General features: G+C 38.6%; 1 protein-coding gene across 1 annotated transcript in view; it reads left to right on the top strand.

Annotated features, from left to right (window-relative positions):
• Positions 1-497: 497 nt before the first annotated feature.
• The window catches only part of LOC107752256 (ephrin type-B receptor 4-like), a 42,966-nt gene continuing 28,616 nt past the window's right edge, over positions 498-14,847 (top strand). The window contains exon 1 of the mRNA XM_016568185.1: positions 498-1,455. Within this exon, the coding sequence (XP_016423671.1) occupies positions 1,377-1,455 (79 nt within the window). The 5' untranslated portion in view covers positions 498-1,376. The remainder of the gene's footprint in view (positions 1,456-14,847) is intronic.

Here is a 14,847-nt window from a genome sequence, read left to right as displayed (position 1 = left end):
TTTTTTTTTTTAAATATGTTCAATTGATTTCCACGGCATTTCCAGGCTCAAACAATGGAAATCACAATTTTAAAAATTTCCCTGGCTGCTTCAAGGAATATGGTTGCATTCATGCCCCAAAACAGCTATGAAGTAATGAATTTCAATATTTGACTTTTTCTTAAAGACACTAATCAGGGTGCAGGACTAACATTTTGTCAAAAATATCTGCAGGACACCGGCCCTCCAGGACCGAGCTTGGGCACCCCTGGTCTAAACAGTTCGCTAATCATTACAGACAGTGCAAACAGTAATGCAACTTAAAGAGGAACAAATGCGCAACTTTATACAACCCTCTATAACCTAACTAACTGGATGGGCAAAATATTATCGGAAACGCATCTATTGGGCTTTTTTGACCGGCGTGGTGAATTGGCCTATAGTGGAGGGGAGGAGGTGCTTTGAGAGGAGGAGACTGCTCCTCTCTTCAGTTGCATTGACCACCTCACATCCACTGCGAGCGCCTGAAGGCTCAACGCCTCGCACCAACTTCTAGGTTTTTGCCGAGATTTCCCCCCCCCTTCTCGAACGCGCATGTTTCGTGATTATTTTGACCAAACGCTCCGCGATTTGTCTGCATTCGCCATTGGATAAACAAGACATTGTTCGCTCGTTGAGTTGGCGTATGATCGCATTCAAGCATCGCTTTTATTCCGCAGGATATTCATGTTTTTAAAGATACAAAGGACGCGGTGGATCCACTGGCGTAGATCAGAGCTCGCTCGCTGGAGGAGGACGCGGATGGGATTTAAACCCCGGCCGAACACGAACATTTCTTTCCGCGCTGTCAGTAAATTAAGTGGCCTGTCGGATTTGTTATATTAGCTGGATTTTAAAAAGCCATCCCGTCTCAGAGTGGAAAATTAGGACAGGGCGACCTGCAGCCCTCACAAAGGGGTTCCACGCAGCCGAGCGCACGGCGTTCTTTTTTGGGGGGCAAAACTGGCACATGTTTGCGAGTAGATAGAGAGGTAATTTGTGAGATTTGTTTGGTTTTGCGTTCTTTAAAGATATGGACAGTATTTTGCATTTCGATTGGCATAGAAAGCTATAAGTGATTTTTAAAACTGCACTTTTCCCACACTACCGCTTTATTTCAATAGCAAACTTCACCGATACAGTAGTAGATAGTTTTTCTCCATATAATTCAACTGTGTTCGTCTGAAGTTAAAAGCATTTTCTCTCATGACTTGGTGGCTTCTCTCTGTCCTGTGACGACTCCCGCCGTGCGATTGTTCGTTCCTGATGGGTGCAAGACCCAGCTGACGATTCTTGAACCTTTGCACTGTTTGCCCATCTTTGTAAACATTCACCAGCGAAGCACCCGTGATACCACGATGGAGCTCTTCTCCAGGAATGTGGCCGCGCTCTGGATTATCCTGCTGGAGTTCCTGCTCGAAACAACGGCGGATGAAGGTAACTCCATCATTTTATTAAACGCAACTACCTGTTGACTCCTTATAGAGAAAGACGTGTTGTTACATATAGAAGTGTCTTAACATTGGATGTTAACAACAGAAGCAGTGTTATTTTATTCATTATACGTTGTTTTGACTGGGCATTACGCCCAGTCCTCTGTTTTTACATGCTCACGACTCAGTGGCCCTTGAGAAAGCATTCATGAATCCCTTGGCTAGTTAGCAGTATTCTGGGTTATGTCTATTAAGACTGAATCTATTAGCCTACACATGGTCTAGTAGTCCATTACTTTGTGACCAGAGGCACTGTGAGATTGAGGGCTTGTAAAACGCTTCTGTTTATTGTAGTTGGCGTAATTGTTTAGCTTTATTGATGCAAAGAACAATTGAATAGCCTGGATTTGTTGAATTGTTTTTTTCCTAAACGAATCAGTTTTTACAAAGAAACTCCTACAAACGGGAGGGGTGGGGGTTTTACTTTAAAAGTAATAATTGACTCCCAGAAAGTGCATGGGGATTTAAAGTGGAGACACCGTGGGATTTATTAAAACATTTTTAAGTGCACTTATAATGGTTGCTACGCCCCTGCTTTCACATGAGTGTTGCTTTCAGTTTAAAGAGCTCTTTAATAATCAATATAATTACTTTGCCCCTGTAATCACTATAGACTATGTACTTAATAACATTGATTTCATTCTTAAGACATTCTTTTGTCGTCTTTCCTTTCTGAAAATCGCCGTTGGGTGGATCAAACAGAGGGATAATAAGTGCATCTCAAGTAACACGCAAATGTTAAATTACAAAGAGGATGGGCGATGTATGGATGTCTTGGGTCGATAGAAATTTGAGTCCTGAATTGTCAGGGGACATTCCATCTAGTAACCTCATTAAGTAGTCGTTTTGATCAATAGAATTATGAATGGCTGTTCACGGAGGTTTCAATCTGCAGTGGCAAACACAGACAGAGGTATATATGGTGGTAGATTCAGCTAAAGGTTACTGTACCTGACTGTTGTAAATCTATCAGTTTGCCGCAGGCTGCTTAATCGGTGACGGACGGGCGATTCGGATTAGTTCCGCATTATATGGCGCCGTGCACACCTGCTCCCCGCTTTCCAAAATGACACACGCAGGTGATGCTCCTCCAACAGCAACACTGGCTCCAATTAATGAGTTATTGACGCGTTTCTGTCGCGATAATTAGCTGATGAGTGTCAGAATCCCGTAGCTTGCTCTCTCAAGTGTGAAGGCGATCCCGCGTTTAATCCGGAACGGAGGCGCTGTCTCGATCTGTAGAAGAGATCGGTTTATGCTGTTTGATTTAGGAATTTTAATGTACTGGCCACGAAGCAGTATTGTGCATTACTTAATTAAGATGTAGGCTAGCTGCATTTTCATATAATTTAACTTTTCATTTTCTTTTCTTTTGTGTGTAAAAATCACAGCGCTAGCGTCAAGCCGGTTTCGCGGTAAAATGAAACCTCTTAGATTTAAATCTTCAAATATGCGTCACAGTGACTCACTCTACATAGAATTGTGACAATTAAAGGAAACAATTGATTCCAAAGAAATCTTACCGTCCCTTACCCTTAAAGAAACTCTAGAACTGACTAGAATAGAATTAGAATGAACTCTTGACTAGAATTAACTCTTTATTGGTGTGTGTGTCTGTGGTATAGTTCTCACCATTTTTCTGTTGGATTTCTGTGCACATTCTGAACACATTGAGCGTCTCTGGTAAATTTTCTCTGTTACCTTTATTGATGAGTTTGTTTGTTTGTTTATTGTTTTTTTTAACAGTTTTTGGAAAATGTAATAAAGTTGCTGGAATATGTTTTTGAAAAAAGTGTTGAAAGTAGTGTGAAGACTTAGTCACTCATGTTTCGACTGTTTTTAGGCCCTACCTCTGTTTTAATTAGTTTGCGTCATGAAGGCTTTAACTAGCATTTCTTTATTTCTGGTTTTACTCTCCTTTGGCAAGTGTTCATTTTGGCCCCTGTTTCATACCAGAATATTGCTCAAATCAATATGACCCGATTGGGTAACTGTACCTGATAATTAGCTGAGATGGGATGTGGGGGACTGGGGGGAGTTGCTTTGGCAGTTGTAAAGACTAATATGGTGAAGTCAGTAACAGAAGCAGCAGGGGGGAGATTGGATTTGATTCTGTAGTAACTCAAACCCCTGTGTGAGATTAAACTAATGCCAGATCTGTGAGGATCACTGCACTGATCTCTAATTCCCTTTGTGAGGAAATATCAGCTAAATGAGAGAGAGGTAACAATGGCTTTCATGTGAGGTCAGAGCTCAGGAACTCTTCTGTCTTCCGTCTTCTGTTACCCTGGAGCGAAAAAAAGAGCTTATCCATTCCACCTTCTGTCACTGATTCACTTATTTCTCTCGGTCTCATTTGTGTCTCTCTTCTCTATGTCTGTCATATGTACATGCATTCACTCTCACAGTCATGGATTGGCTATGTCTGGAATGGAATACTAGCATACTGTGCAGTGTATACTGCATGCTAGTTTTTTTGTGAACCAGCATGCAATGAACTTTTCAAGCGGTATCACATGGCCACACTACAAGCGATAATTGTTTTCTGTTTTAATCCAATTGCAGCAATGCAATCGTGTTTCGCAATCACAGTGGATTTTGCTTCCATTTCAAAAGTAAAAGTAGCAAGTCATTTAAATAATAAATGCATGTAAGAAACTTGCTCAATGTGCAAAGTATTCACATTGAAATAATAGTAAGAATAGTAGTTGTATGTTCAAAATGGCACACGATCATATATGTTAAGTGGTGTAGTGATGCAAAAAAATCGATGTTGACACATGGCACTTTCTATTCTTCTCTCTTCTTTTTGTAGTTCGCTTGGCGAAGTGTTTAAGTTTCCTCTACTTCTCTCCCGCTGCAGAAATGCACATCCCTCCTCAGAAATCCTATTAAATGGAACTGATTTTTATAAGACGGGGATTTGCATTTAAAGCAGCACTCTCCTCTCTGCCCCGCTCTTCACTCTCTCTTTGGTTGTTAATCCTGTGATTAGCCGCTTGAAGATTTAAACTGCAGCTCCACGTCTCATCTCTAATCATCAATCCCGCACCTTTACTCTCTACAGAGTTACCACAGTATGTTTGTCTCAAACCCAGAGAGCTTCCAGTTGCGTATGCATGCTGGATCTCGTGTGGAAGGAATCCTTTTTCAACTTTCATTCTTTCATGTGTGTTTTTTGTGTTTGACTGTGTGGTCTGCATTGCCCCGGTTGCCGGTCCAAACACTGTGCAGATTGATAGGATGATAACAGCGCTCAAGCGGCTCTTGTTGGGCTCTCTCTCTCTCTCTCGCTTTCATGTCTCTTCAGCCAGTGCATCAGTGTCAATACCGCCCTGATGGATGAGGGGCTGACAGCCTAAGAGTCTCTCGTTTCATTTTTTTTCTCTCTGTCTCCATCATTCCCTCCTACACGCCTCTAAAAGCGGCTGAGAATCGCCATTTAGCATGAGAGGAGACCTTTGACCTTACAGAGGCTGACACAATCAGCGCAGAAGGAAGAGAACCAATCAGGTGATGGAGGAACTCCAATAATGTAGTGTGTCATTTCTGTAAGTGGACAGGCATTTGAGTGGTGACACATTTCATAATAGAGTTGCAAAGAAAGGTTTGGAAGGAGCATGCTCATGTAATCCCAATTTATCGTCCAACAGTTGTCCAGGATTGATTGCAACCAATTTACAGAGCCGTTTAGAGACACTTTACAGCCCTGATCGGATTCTTGGCCACCCTCATGCACTGCAAAAAATGATGTTTTCAGTCTTGTTTCCAGTAAAAATGACTAAATATCTTTAAAACAAGATAATTTTAGCTGAGCAGCAAAATTATGTGACATAATATGTTTTTAGAGAATCTTAAGTTTGCTCTTACCTCATTGACAAATTGTTTTATCTTGTTTTATGGACGTTTAGATATTTGTGGAAACTAGTTAGTGGTAGGAATTTGGGATGTGCGAGACTAGTCAGCTAAACTGAACTGCTTCTGCTAGTCGATATTGGAAATACTATTCGACTAGTTGAAAAAAAATACATGATTTTGAAATGTGGAATGAAAAACGCATTCATTTCATCTCACCTCAGACCTTGCATGCATGCATGCGTTTTCTTTGTGTCACTTGCTGTGGAGAAACGTCCACTTGGAAAACTAGCGCATTTACCAGTTTAACGGGGGAAACATTATGAATTAAAGGGAGCTGACTTTCTTCAGAAAAGTTTTATTTTTTTAAATCAAGTTTTCTCTTTATAATGCCTAATAAAATAGTGTTTATAAGCACAGTGCTGCTTTGTTTACAGGGGTAACCATGGTAACTGCTGTATTTCTGCTTGTCCAAAAGCGCCACCTTCTGTCAGAGAGTGAATTTGCGTTTTCATTCATCCCGTCCTCACCTTTTTTTTGCTGTCAGCATTGCACATTTTTAACCATCTGATGGAAAATAAGAACAATTTAGATGATAAGGTGTCTAGAATTATTTGACTGTTTGATTAGTAGATTAAGTACTTCAAATGTATTGCATATATACACAATGTTTTTGACTGTCTTCTGAGGGCTTCATACTTTTAGACTAGTCGACTACAAAATTTCAGTTTAAACTATGTGAAATTAGTCGCAGTGCACATCCCTAGGAAGCTAGTGGTGATGATGCCAATTAGTTCTGCCTCTAGTCAATGCGTCAGGTCTGTTTCAACTAGTTGTGCCAACCAATGCAACTTGTGCCAGGTTTAAAAGATTAGTTCACTCAAACATTTTCAGAAAATTCGGTCATCATTTACTCACCCTCAAGCCGTTCCAAACCCATAAGACTTTTGTTCAACTTCGAAACACAAATGAAGATATTTTTAATTAATCTTCAGAGATTTCTGTCCCTCCATTGAAAGTCCGTTTAACCAAAACTCTCAGGTTTCATTAAAAATACCTTCATTCGTGTTTTGAAGATAAATTAAAGGGGTCATATGTTGCGATTTCAATTTTTCCTTTCTCTTTGGAGTGTTACAAACTCTTGGTGCATAAAGAAGATCTGTAAAGTTGCAAAGACTAAAAGTCTCAAATCCAAAGAGATATTCTTTATAAAAGTTAAGAGTCAACCACTCCTACCTAAAACGGCTAATCCGCCGGCCGCGCCGTTCTCAAGCCCGCCCACTGCCGCTCGCTCAAGCCAGCCTCCGCTCACTCTAGGCCTTCGGCCTCCGCTCACTCTAGCCCGACGTGTGTTTCGTTGTGAAAGCGAAACTACTTTGTTTGAACAGTTCCAGAACAGTTTAACCCAAATATTCAGATGTGTGTAGCGTATTTTAAGGAGGACTGTTTCCTGATCCTGGGAGAGTAGACTACAATGCCGGCTGTTCTGACTCACAGACTGTAAGCACGTTTTTTATATTTAAAGGATTTGCCACTGACGATTCAAACGCGAGTTTTGAGCAGTGTAGAGTAGCACTTGTTGTTGACGCGTTTCAGAAAGGCGGGGCATAGAGGAGAAACAATAATGTACAGTATGTGGAAAATAATGTGTTTTTTGAACCTTAAACCGCATAAACACATTTCATTACACCACATACACAAAATAATGTTCTTTTTAGCAACATCATATGACCCCTTTAAAGTCTTATGGGTTTGAAATAACACAAGGGTGAATAAATGATGACAGATTTTTCATTTTTGTGTGAACCAATCCTTTAACACAGTTTACTCAAGTAGAATGAGTTCCAGCATCCTTGTTGGTCCTGGAACAACATTCTTATTACTCAGGGATTTTGGGGCTATAGGCTTCAGTTTGCAGTTAGAGGCTTGAACAACTGCCTATAAGGTTTTATTGGGGTTAAAACTATGAGTGCTTGATAGTAATGTTGTTCGTAAACCAACAAAAGACTGGAGATACTTCATAGAAATGAACTGCTGGTCCTGGTATCAGTTGATTGAGCAGCTCCTGAAATATACTTTCACAAAATGCTCGGCTTGTTGTGTGACATGTAATGCTCCTCAATACACAAAAACGAGATTGTCTGTTTATTGATTAGCTGCTCATACAAAGACATCAGCACCTGAATTCATTCTCTTCAAAAACAAAGCTTAATTGCCCAACACATTATATACACTCTAAAACATGCTGGGTTATTTCAACCCAACTATGGGTCAAATTCGGACTAATCCAACTTTTGGGTTAAAAATTTAATGTAAAAATTTAACCCAACGGTTGGGTTAGTCCATATTTGACCCAAAGTTGGGTTGAAATAACCCAGCATGTTTCAACCATATTTTATATCCAAATGTACAGATTTCCTGTAACACAGATGTTAATCTTGCTACTCCGGTACGTTGTTTAGCATCTGTAGCCATCTGAGTTTCTGTCCATGTCTTACTGCAAGAGCTCTAAAGAGTTCTTGAAACATTTCAGTCTTCTTTAATTCATTGCAACTCAGTTGCCTATGGGATGAACAAATTACTGACCAATTTTCTCGAAGAATTGTATCACGTACATCAACAAATCTGCAAACCCGTCATGCTTTGCAGGAAGTTTCGTGAAGAGATAAACAGAGCAATGCATTTGCAAGTAAGGTATGTGAACCTTTCCACTAATCTGGTCATATATCACGTTATACTTTTCAAACAGAGCACAAGCTTTCTCGTCTGAATCGCGTGTTAGTTCCCCTATTAGGGCCCAGTGTGAGATCTCTCTTATCCCCCCAAAAAATGAGCTTCATCCTGCGCCTCTCTCGAGCTTGCACTCCCCCACTTGCCCCCCGTTGGCGACTGCACATTCAAAGCCATTCGTCTTCTCTGCAGTTCACAGCACGTGCCTCCTGCTTCTTGCTGGTTGCGTTTTTGTTGTTTCTTAATAAAATCCATAACAGCCCTAAACCTAATACTAAAATCTGATTGGCTGATAGGAATGTCGTACACATTCTTCTTTGATAAATCACATTAAACACTATAAACGTAATTCCCCTGTGAATTAATAACCCTGATGAATGCATTCACAGATAAACCATAGGGATAATTTACTCTTGAAGAGCCTTTGGTTAGATGGATAATGTAACACAGATATTACTAAAAGATCTACACTAAGGTGTCTGGGTGCTCTTAAAATAGGTCAGGTGTGTGTGGAGCGGATAAAGTGTGGGCATTGATAAAAAACATGGGAGCTTGTTTCCAGACACATAAGCTGTGGTGTCCACAAGCATTCTGGGTGATTCTCGGACATGTTTGCTTTTAAATACACACACTGTGAAAAAGGAATTGTTGAGAGAACTTAAAAATTCAGCGCATGATGTATTCAGATTTTAGTTTCTCTTAACTGTTGTCTTAATTGTTCAACGTAACACTCCTTTTGCCAATTAGAATTATTTTTTTCACTAAATGCAAAGTGCCTCATTCATCAAGACAACTACAGATTTTGTGTGCAGCGCATTTTTCGTTAGTATGTGAAGTGAACTATGCTATCTTTGTTTCTAAAGGTGCAATCACCTTATAAAGCAAAGATAGCTGGGATGTAGAAGTTTATTTTAGAATATAGACCTCAGCGCTTGACACGCAAATCCACAAAAAAACCCAAAACTAATAATAATGACAGCAACAACAAAAACTTCACTCACAAACCCTTAACATTTCTTAACAAAACTTTTGGGTTTGACAACATTTGGGAGAATTCTGTTGGTCTTTTATGTAGTTTACCTTCATTTTGTGTTCTGATCATTTTGACTCTGAGAGGACTTTCTTTTTTACGAAAATGCTAGTTAATGTTATTGCATTGGACTAAAACCTACTAAATTTGCTCACACAGGGGCATAACAACTTCCCAAAATTGTTCTGATAAGTTTTGTACTTTTTTGGGGATTTTTTCCCGATCTCGTTTCAAATAAATGCCTGTATATTTCCCTTTATGCTGTGAATTTATTATGAGTGAATATTGCCAAAATTATTCACAAATAACGATCAATCAGCTCTGAAAAAAAATACAAAACCTGTGCTGATTGAACGAAAACAAGCTGACAAAAAGATTGAATTCAAGATTTGGTGATAATATAGCACAATGAGAAATTGACAAGCAGTTTTTAAAAGATCTGTAAATTTTTTTCACCAAATTAGGTAAAGGATTTTCAGCACTGCAAAGGGTTCAAGTAATTCAAAATCTTATTTGTGACTCAAAAGGTCCCATAAACTGGAAAATATGTAGGTTCTTTGTTTACAGTGCAGAAAAGCTACCACTTGGACACACATTTATTTAGCTGAATGAGGACATGCCAAAATTATTTACATAGAGTTAATTATAAACGCCATATCCCATTTCCATTTAATTAAAACAAAAGCATTTAATATATGACACATTAGGACATCCCCAAAGGGGAAGGTTTTGTCTTATTAAGCTCACTTTTGGGGACAAATTTGTCCCTAAAGAATAGCTAAATAAACACACAAATGAATGTAGAGGTCAAATAATACTTCATTATAATGTATTTTTATGAATTTGTTCTGTGTAAGCACAAATGTTTTCATCATGCTCAAGTTGCCTGATTTCAGTGAAAACTTGGTTAGAAATTGAGGGATCAGGAAAGAAAGGAGATGGAGGAAACAAAAGATTGAAAGAGGAGAGTCATGCAGAGAGTGTATTATGTATCAGATATCTGCTGGGCCTGTGTGTGTGTGTGTGTGTGTGTGTGCAACAAACAGGAACAGTCTGCTTTCTCTGTTCACACACCGAACAAATCAGCACTCCTCTTGGCTCCCACTGACACTTACTCAATGGGTGTGTGTGTGTGTGTGTGTGTTGGAGTGGATGTGATTAAGGGTCAGTTTGTGTGTGTGTGTGTGTTTGTTCATGATGTACCGTGTGAGTAGCCATATGGGGATGTAATGATAATAAAAGCTGTGATGGTAGCTGATGGCCTGCACATCAATAGAGCTCAAGAGTTCAACAGATTGCAAAGGAAGTCCTTGGTTATGCTGGGAATGAAAGATTAGCTTACAGCATACTGTGCACTATATACTGCACAGTACACTAGTTTTGGCTTTTTATCCAATTTTGTGTAAACAATCTAGCCAAAGACAAAACTCATGTCTCAAGCAACTACATTTTGATTTCTAGCTTTGCCAATTGTTTTTAGACTTCAAAATTCATAAAGGTTGTGTTCAACTGTGTAGATTACCATGTGTATGAATCATTAACTTTTGTTGGTCACAGAGCTTATTTTCTGCTCTAATCCAAAAGCCAGTGGAAAAATCCTGTTTGGTTTTTGTCAAGGGAACCAGGGTGATAACCAAGGTGATGCAAACTTGCATGTTGGCCTACAAAAAGTATTGCACAAAAACTATTGCCTCTTAAGAACTGAAATTTGCTACTAGCACAGTAACGCAATAACGCAAGTTAAATATGTACAACAGACTATATGCTTTCAATGCACTTGGCAAACATTTGCGTTTGCAAACTTATGTTTCTGGCCTTACAGTTTTTTGTGTCCAAATGCAAACAATGTCAGTCTTCCTCTCTCTCTCTCTCTCTCTCTCTCTCTTTCTCTCTCTTTGTCATTTTCTCCCAACAGAAATACAAGTGCAAACACTGTCTAGCGTGCGTTTGCTCATAGGCTGACTGCTAGGAAACCAATCCACACTCAAAGATGCGTCAGCTTAAATGAAGTATGCAAACAAGTTGAGACGAGAGAAGTGTTGTTCATTTGTTTTAGCGTGGGCTTAGGAGCGGTCCGCTTTCCTTTCACATGTCCAATGACAGCATAGTAAGAGGAGCAAATCATTTCTCACGGTGGTCTCTTTAAGAGAAAAAGCCTTGTTTTCATACGACAGCGTGAGAAGTTGGATTTTGTCTGTACAAGCTGCAGATGTTTCAGTGCTTTCAGTGTGTTAGGCAGGTCGGCTTATCTGCTTATGTTGTAAAAGGTGTGTGTGTTTTGGTCAAATTTTTCAAATTCTCACCGACTGCTCTTTCAAAGCTCAGTAGCCAAGTGAGATATTAAACATTCTTCTTGTAGGTTTTTCTTGTAGAAGCTAAGAATCGTATGGTCAACTTAATTGAATAACGAGGTCGACTAGTGAACATTTTCTTAGTTTTAGTTTTTTTTTTTTAGCTTAGCATGCTAAAATCTGAAAAAAAAAAAAAAAGATTTTTAAATTCATCCCCTTTAGAGCTCCGCTACAGCCATACAATTATTTAACTGTAAACAGTTTCTTTACACACTTAAATACACTTTTAAAAGTGCACTTTGTAATAATGTTAAATTAAAAGGTTGCTCTAAAGTACATTTTACATCATGTTTTAATAATCTTTTGTTGCTCTTTAAAGAAGACATACTTAAGCACATGTAAAGTATTTGATTGTAATTTCAACTGTAGTGTGTTATTTGATATTGCATTCGAAGTTAATACATTTTAAATGTACCAAATTGCAACTTCATCATTACAAATGTGTAATTACAAATATTTTTAATTTATGAAATACAGGTTTCAATGGAACATTTAAAATATATTTCAGTTCACCATAAAAGTCAGTGCATTCAGCAGTACACTTTAACTATGTTTCAACGACAATAGCAGTAATTATGAAATTACAGTACATATAAAGATGTACTTAAGTCCTACTTAAGTGGGTTAAAAAAGCACTCTAATGTTCAGATAATTGCATTTAATGTAAATTTAAACTACATTAAATTGTCATTTAATCGAAATTAAGCGTCTGACAATATTACATTCTGTTCGCACTTAAGTACGTTCTTTTAAAGTGTATTATTTCCGTAATAATAACTCTTTGTAAAACTATGCTAATAAAAAGTGTAAAATTGAACTTCTGTTATCTGACATTGAAACAAGATATTCAACTGTAGGCCAGGACTTTATGCATCATAAAATAATCGACTCGTGAAAAATAAGTGTTACATATGAATGCAGTCTGGCGGTTGGAGGGAATGAAAAATAAGAGGGCTTGATGATATTAGCCGGAACGGAAACTCATTTGAGAGGCTGAATAAGTTATCACCCTTGATGAAAGATTACAAAGACAAACTTTTGTTTTCTTTGGAATAACGTGTGCAGATGAACCGTTCACAATAAGACCAGGAATGTTTAATGAGAAGCTAAATACGGTCCATTTTGATCTCCAGCTAATCGTTCAGACAGCGATTTTGCAAGTGTGTGTGGTTTTGTACACTCAGGAGCATCTGTAGTCCAGGTGTGCGTCAGTAATAAACCATTAGACACACAAACATGCCATCACGCTACAGTACTCGTATTAAATGCTCATCTCTCTTCACTATCTGTTCATCTCCATCCTTCTCGTCCTAATCCCTGTTTTCTCTTTCATCTCCCCTCTGCCACTTACTCTCCTTGGCCTCCTTTTTTCACCCCCTTTCTGTTTTCCATCCCTCCTCCTCATTTCACTTTCTCCTCTGTCTCTCTCGCTCTCTCTCTCTTTCAGTAATTGGCACCGTCTCTTTTCCTTAATTAAAGTGAAAGACTAATTGTAGCCCAGTGCTGGTCTTCTGTCATTTTCCTTTGAGAGAAAGTGAGGATGTGTCTATAATTAAAGAGGTCTGAGTGCACTCAGGAAACACTCAAGGCATGATATCAGCTCAAGGTCACATACCACAGTGTGTGTTTTACAATAAAAAAAAAAATCCTCTGCTAAAAATCTCAACTGTTTTTCCAAGATAGCTATGAGATTAAATAGAGAGTAAATGGAGGCTTTTGCTTAGCTCTTGGGAAAAATCTTAGTAATTTCATGAGATCGTCTTCAACTTTGTTCACATCTCGCAAAATACCAATATCTGGAGACTTTGATTAGAACTTTGAGAAATTTCTAAAATGACTAAATGAGCTTGTTCTCTTATTTTATATCAGCAGCAGCTTACTGTATATCAACAGTTGTCCCATTCGATTATAAAAATTGCTATTTGAATGAATCATTTTGAGAATTAAGTTTCCTGTACGTTGAAAAGCAACCTCTGAGCAATACATTTTCCACTGAGCTTTTCTAGACACACACTCATACAGAAGACAGACAGAAACGTGAAGCAGACGAGAACGAGACGCTCACACACTCGTCTAAACGTGCCGACATGCTCAAACACAGAGTCACGTTCGCCATTATTCATATCATAAAAGTCAGGAGATATCAGACTATTGACTCTCACACGCAAGCTCACACACACACGTTGGGTTTCAATCATTTATGGGTTCATTCCATAGGCGTAATGGTTTTTATACTGTACAAACTGTATTTTCTATCGCCTTATCCTAACCCTACACCTAAACACACACAACTACAGGCATTTTTAGATTTTCAAAAAACGTCATTCTGGATGATTTATAAACTTGTTTCCTCATGGGGACCAAAAAAATGTTCCCACAAAGTCAAAATGTACTGGTGTTACTATACTTGTGCGGACATTTGGTCCTCGTGATGTAGGGAATACCAGGTACACACACACACACACACACACACACACACACACTGTTCTTTGGAACTTTATATTCAACAAAGAATCTGGAATAAAGTGCATCAAGGTTTCCACAAACATTTTCAACAGCACAACTGTGTTCAACATTGCTAATAATCAGAAATGTTTCTTGAGCAGCAAATCAGCATATTAGAATGATTTCTGAAGATCATGTGACACTGAAGACTGGAGGAATGATGCTGAAAATTCAGCTTTGATCACAGCAATACTTTACAGTTTAACATAAATTCACATAGAATACAGTTCTTTCAAATTGTAATAATATTTCACAATATTACAGTCTATTGTATTTTTGATTGAGCAAATGCAGCCATAGTGAGCATAAGAGACTTCTTTGAAAAACATTTTGAATAGTACTTTTGAGTATAGTGAACACACCTGGTCAAACTCTCGTCACAAAAGCCTCATGCTACCTTTTATTTCCTCACCCACTGGAGCATTATATTGCTCAGAAGTTGCTCTTTCAGAGCTCAGGAGAGATAACGGAGTGCACATTTCTCAGATCTTTTTCTTAAGACACAATTGTTGAACATACCTCAGATAACTTTATAGAATTTTATGACAAATGTTCATATTAGAATTTCTGGTTTTTGATTGCAGACTTTGTATGTTGGCAAATCTGAGTGCAGTTTGAGACATTAAGATCTCTGAAACTCAACCCATGAGACAATCGGGGTCTTTTTCTCAAAAATCGACTTGAAGTCACCATTAGCTCTCCATTTGATCGCATTGCTTTCTATGAGACTCAGCTGAGATGTAAAAGAGTCTCACTTGTGATTGTGAATTTGCTGCAGGTTTCTCACTGAAGCGCATTGAGGTGAGATTTCATGTTAGAGCCGTGCGGTACGGTGTGTCTAAATGGAACCACTGCATTAAACGGG

The sequence above is a fragment of the Sinocyclocheilus rhinocerous genome, unplaced genomic scaffold (assembly GCF_001515625.1).
Source record: "Sinocyclocheilus rhinocerous isolate Xijiao unplaced genomic scaffold, SAMN03320098_v1.1 scaffold1915, whole genome shotgun sequence".
In the NCBI taxonomy this organism is placed as follows: domain Eukaryota; kingdom Metazoa; phylum Chordata; class Actinopteri; order Cypriniformes; family Cyprinidae; genus Sinocyclocheilus; species Sinocyclocheilus rhinocerous.
Note: the sequence above shows the minus strand (reverse complement) of the source record. Positions and strands in the feature narration are given on the sequence as shown.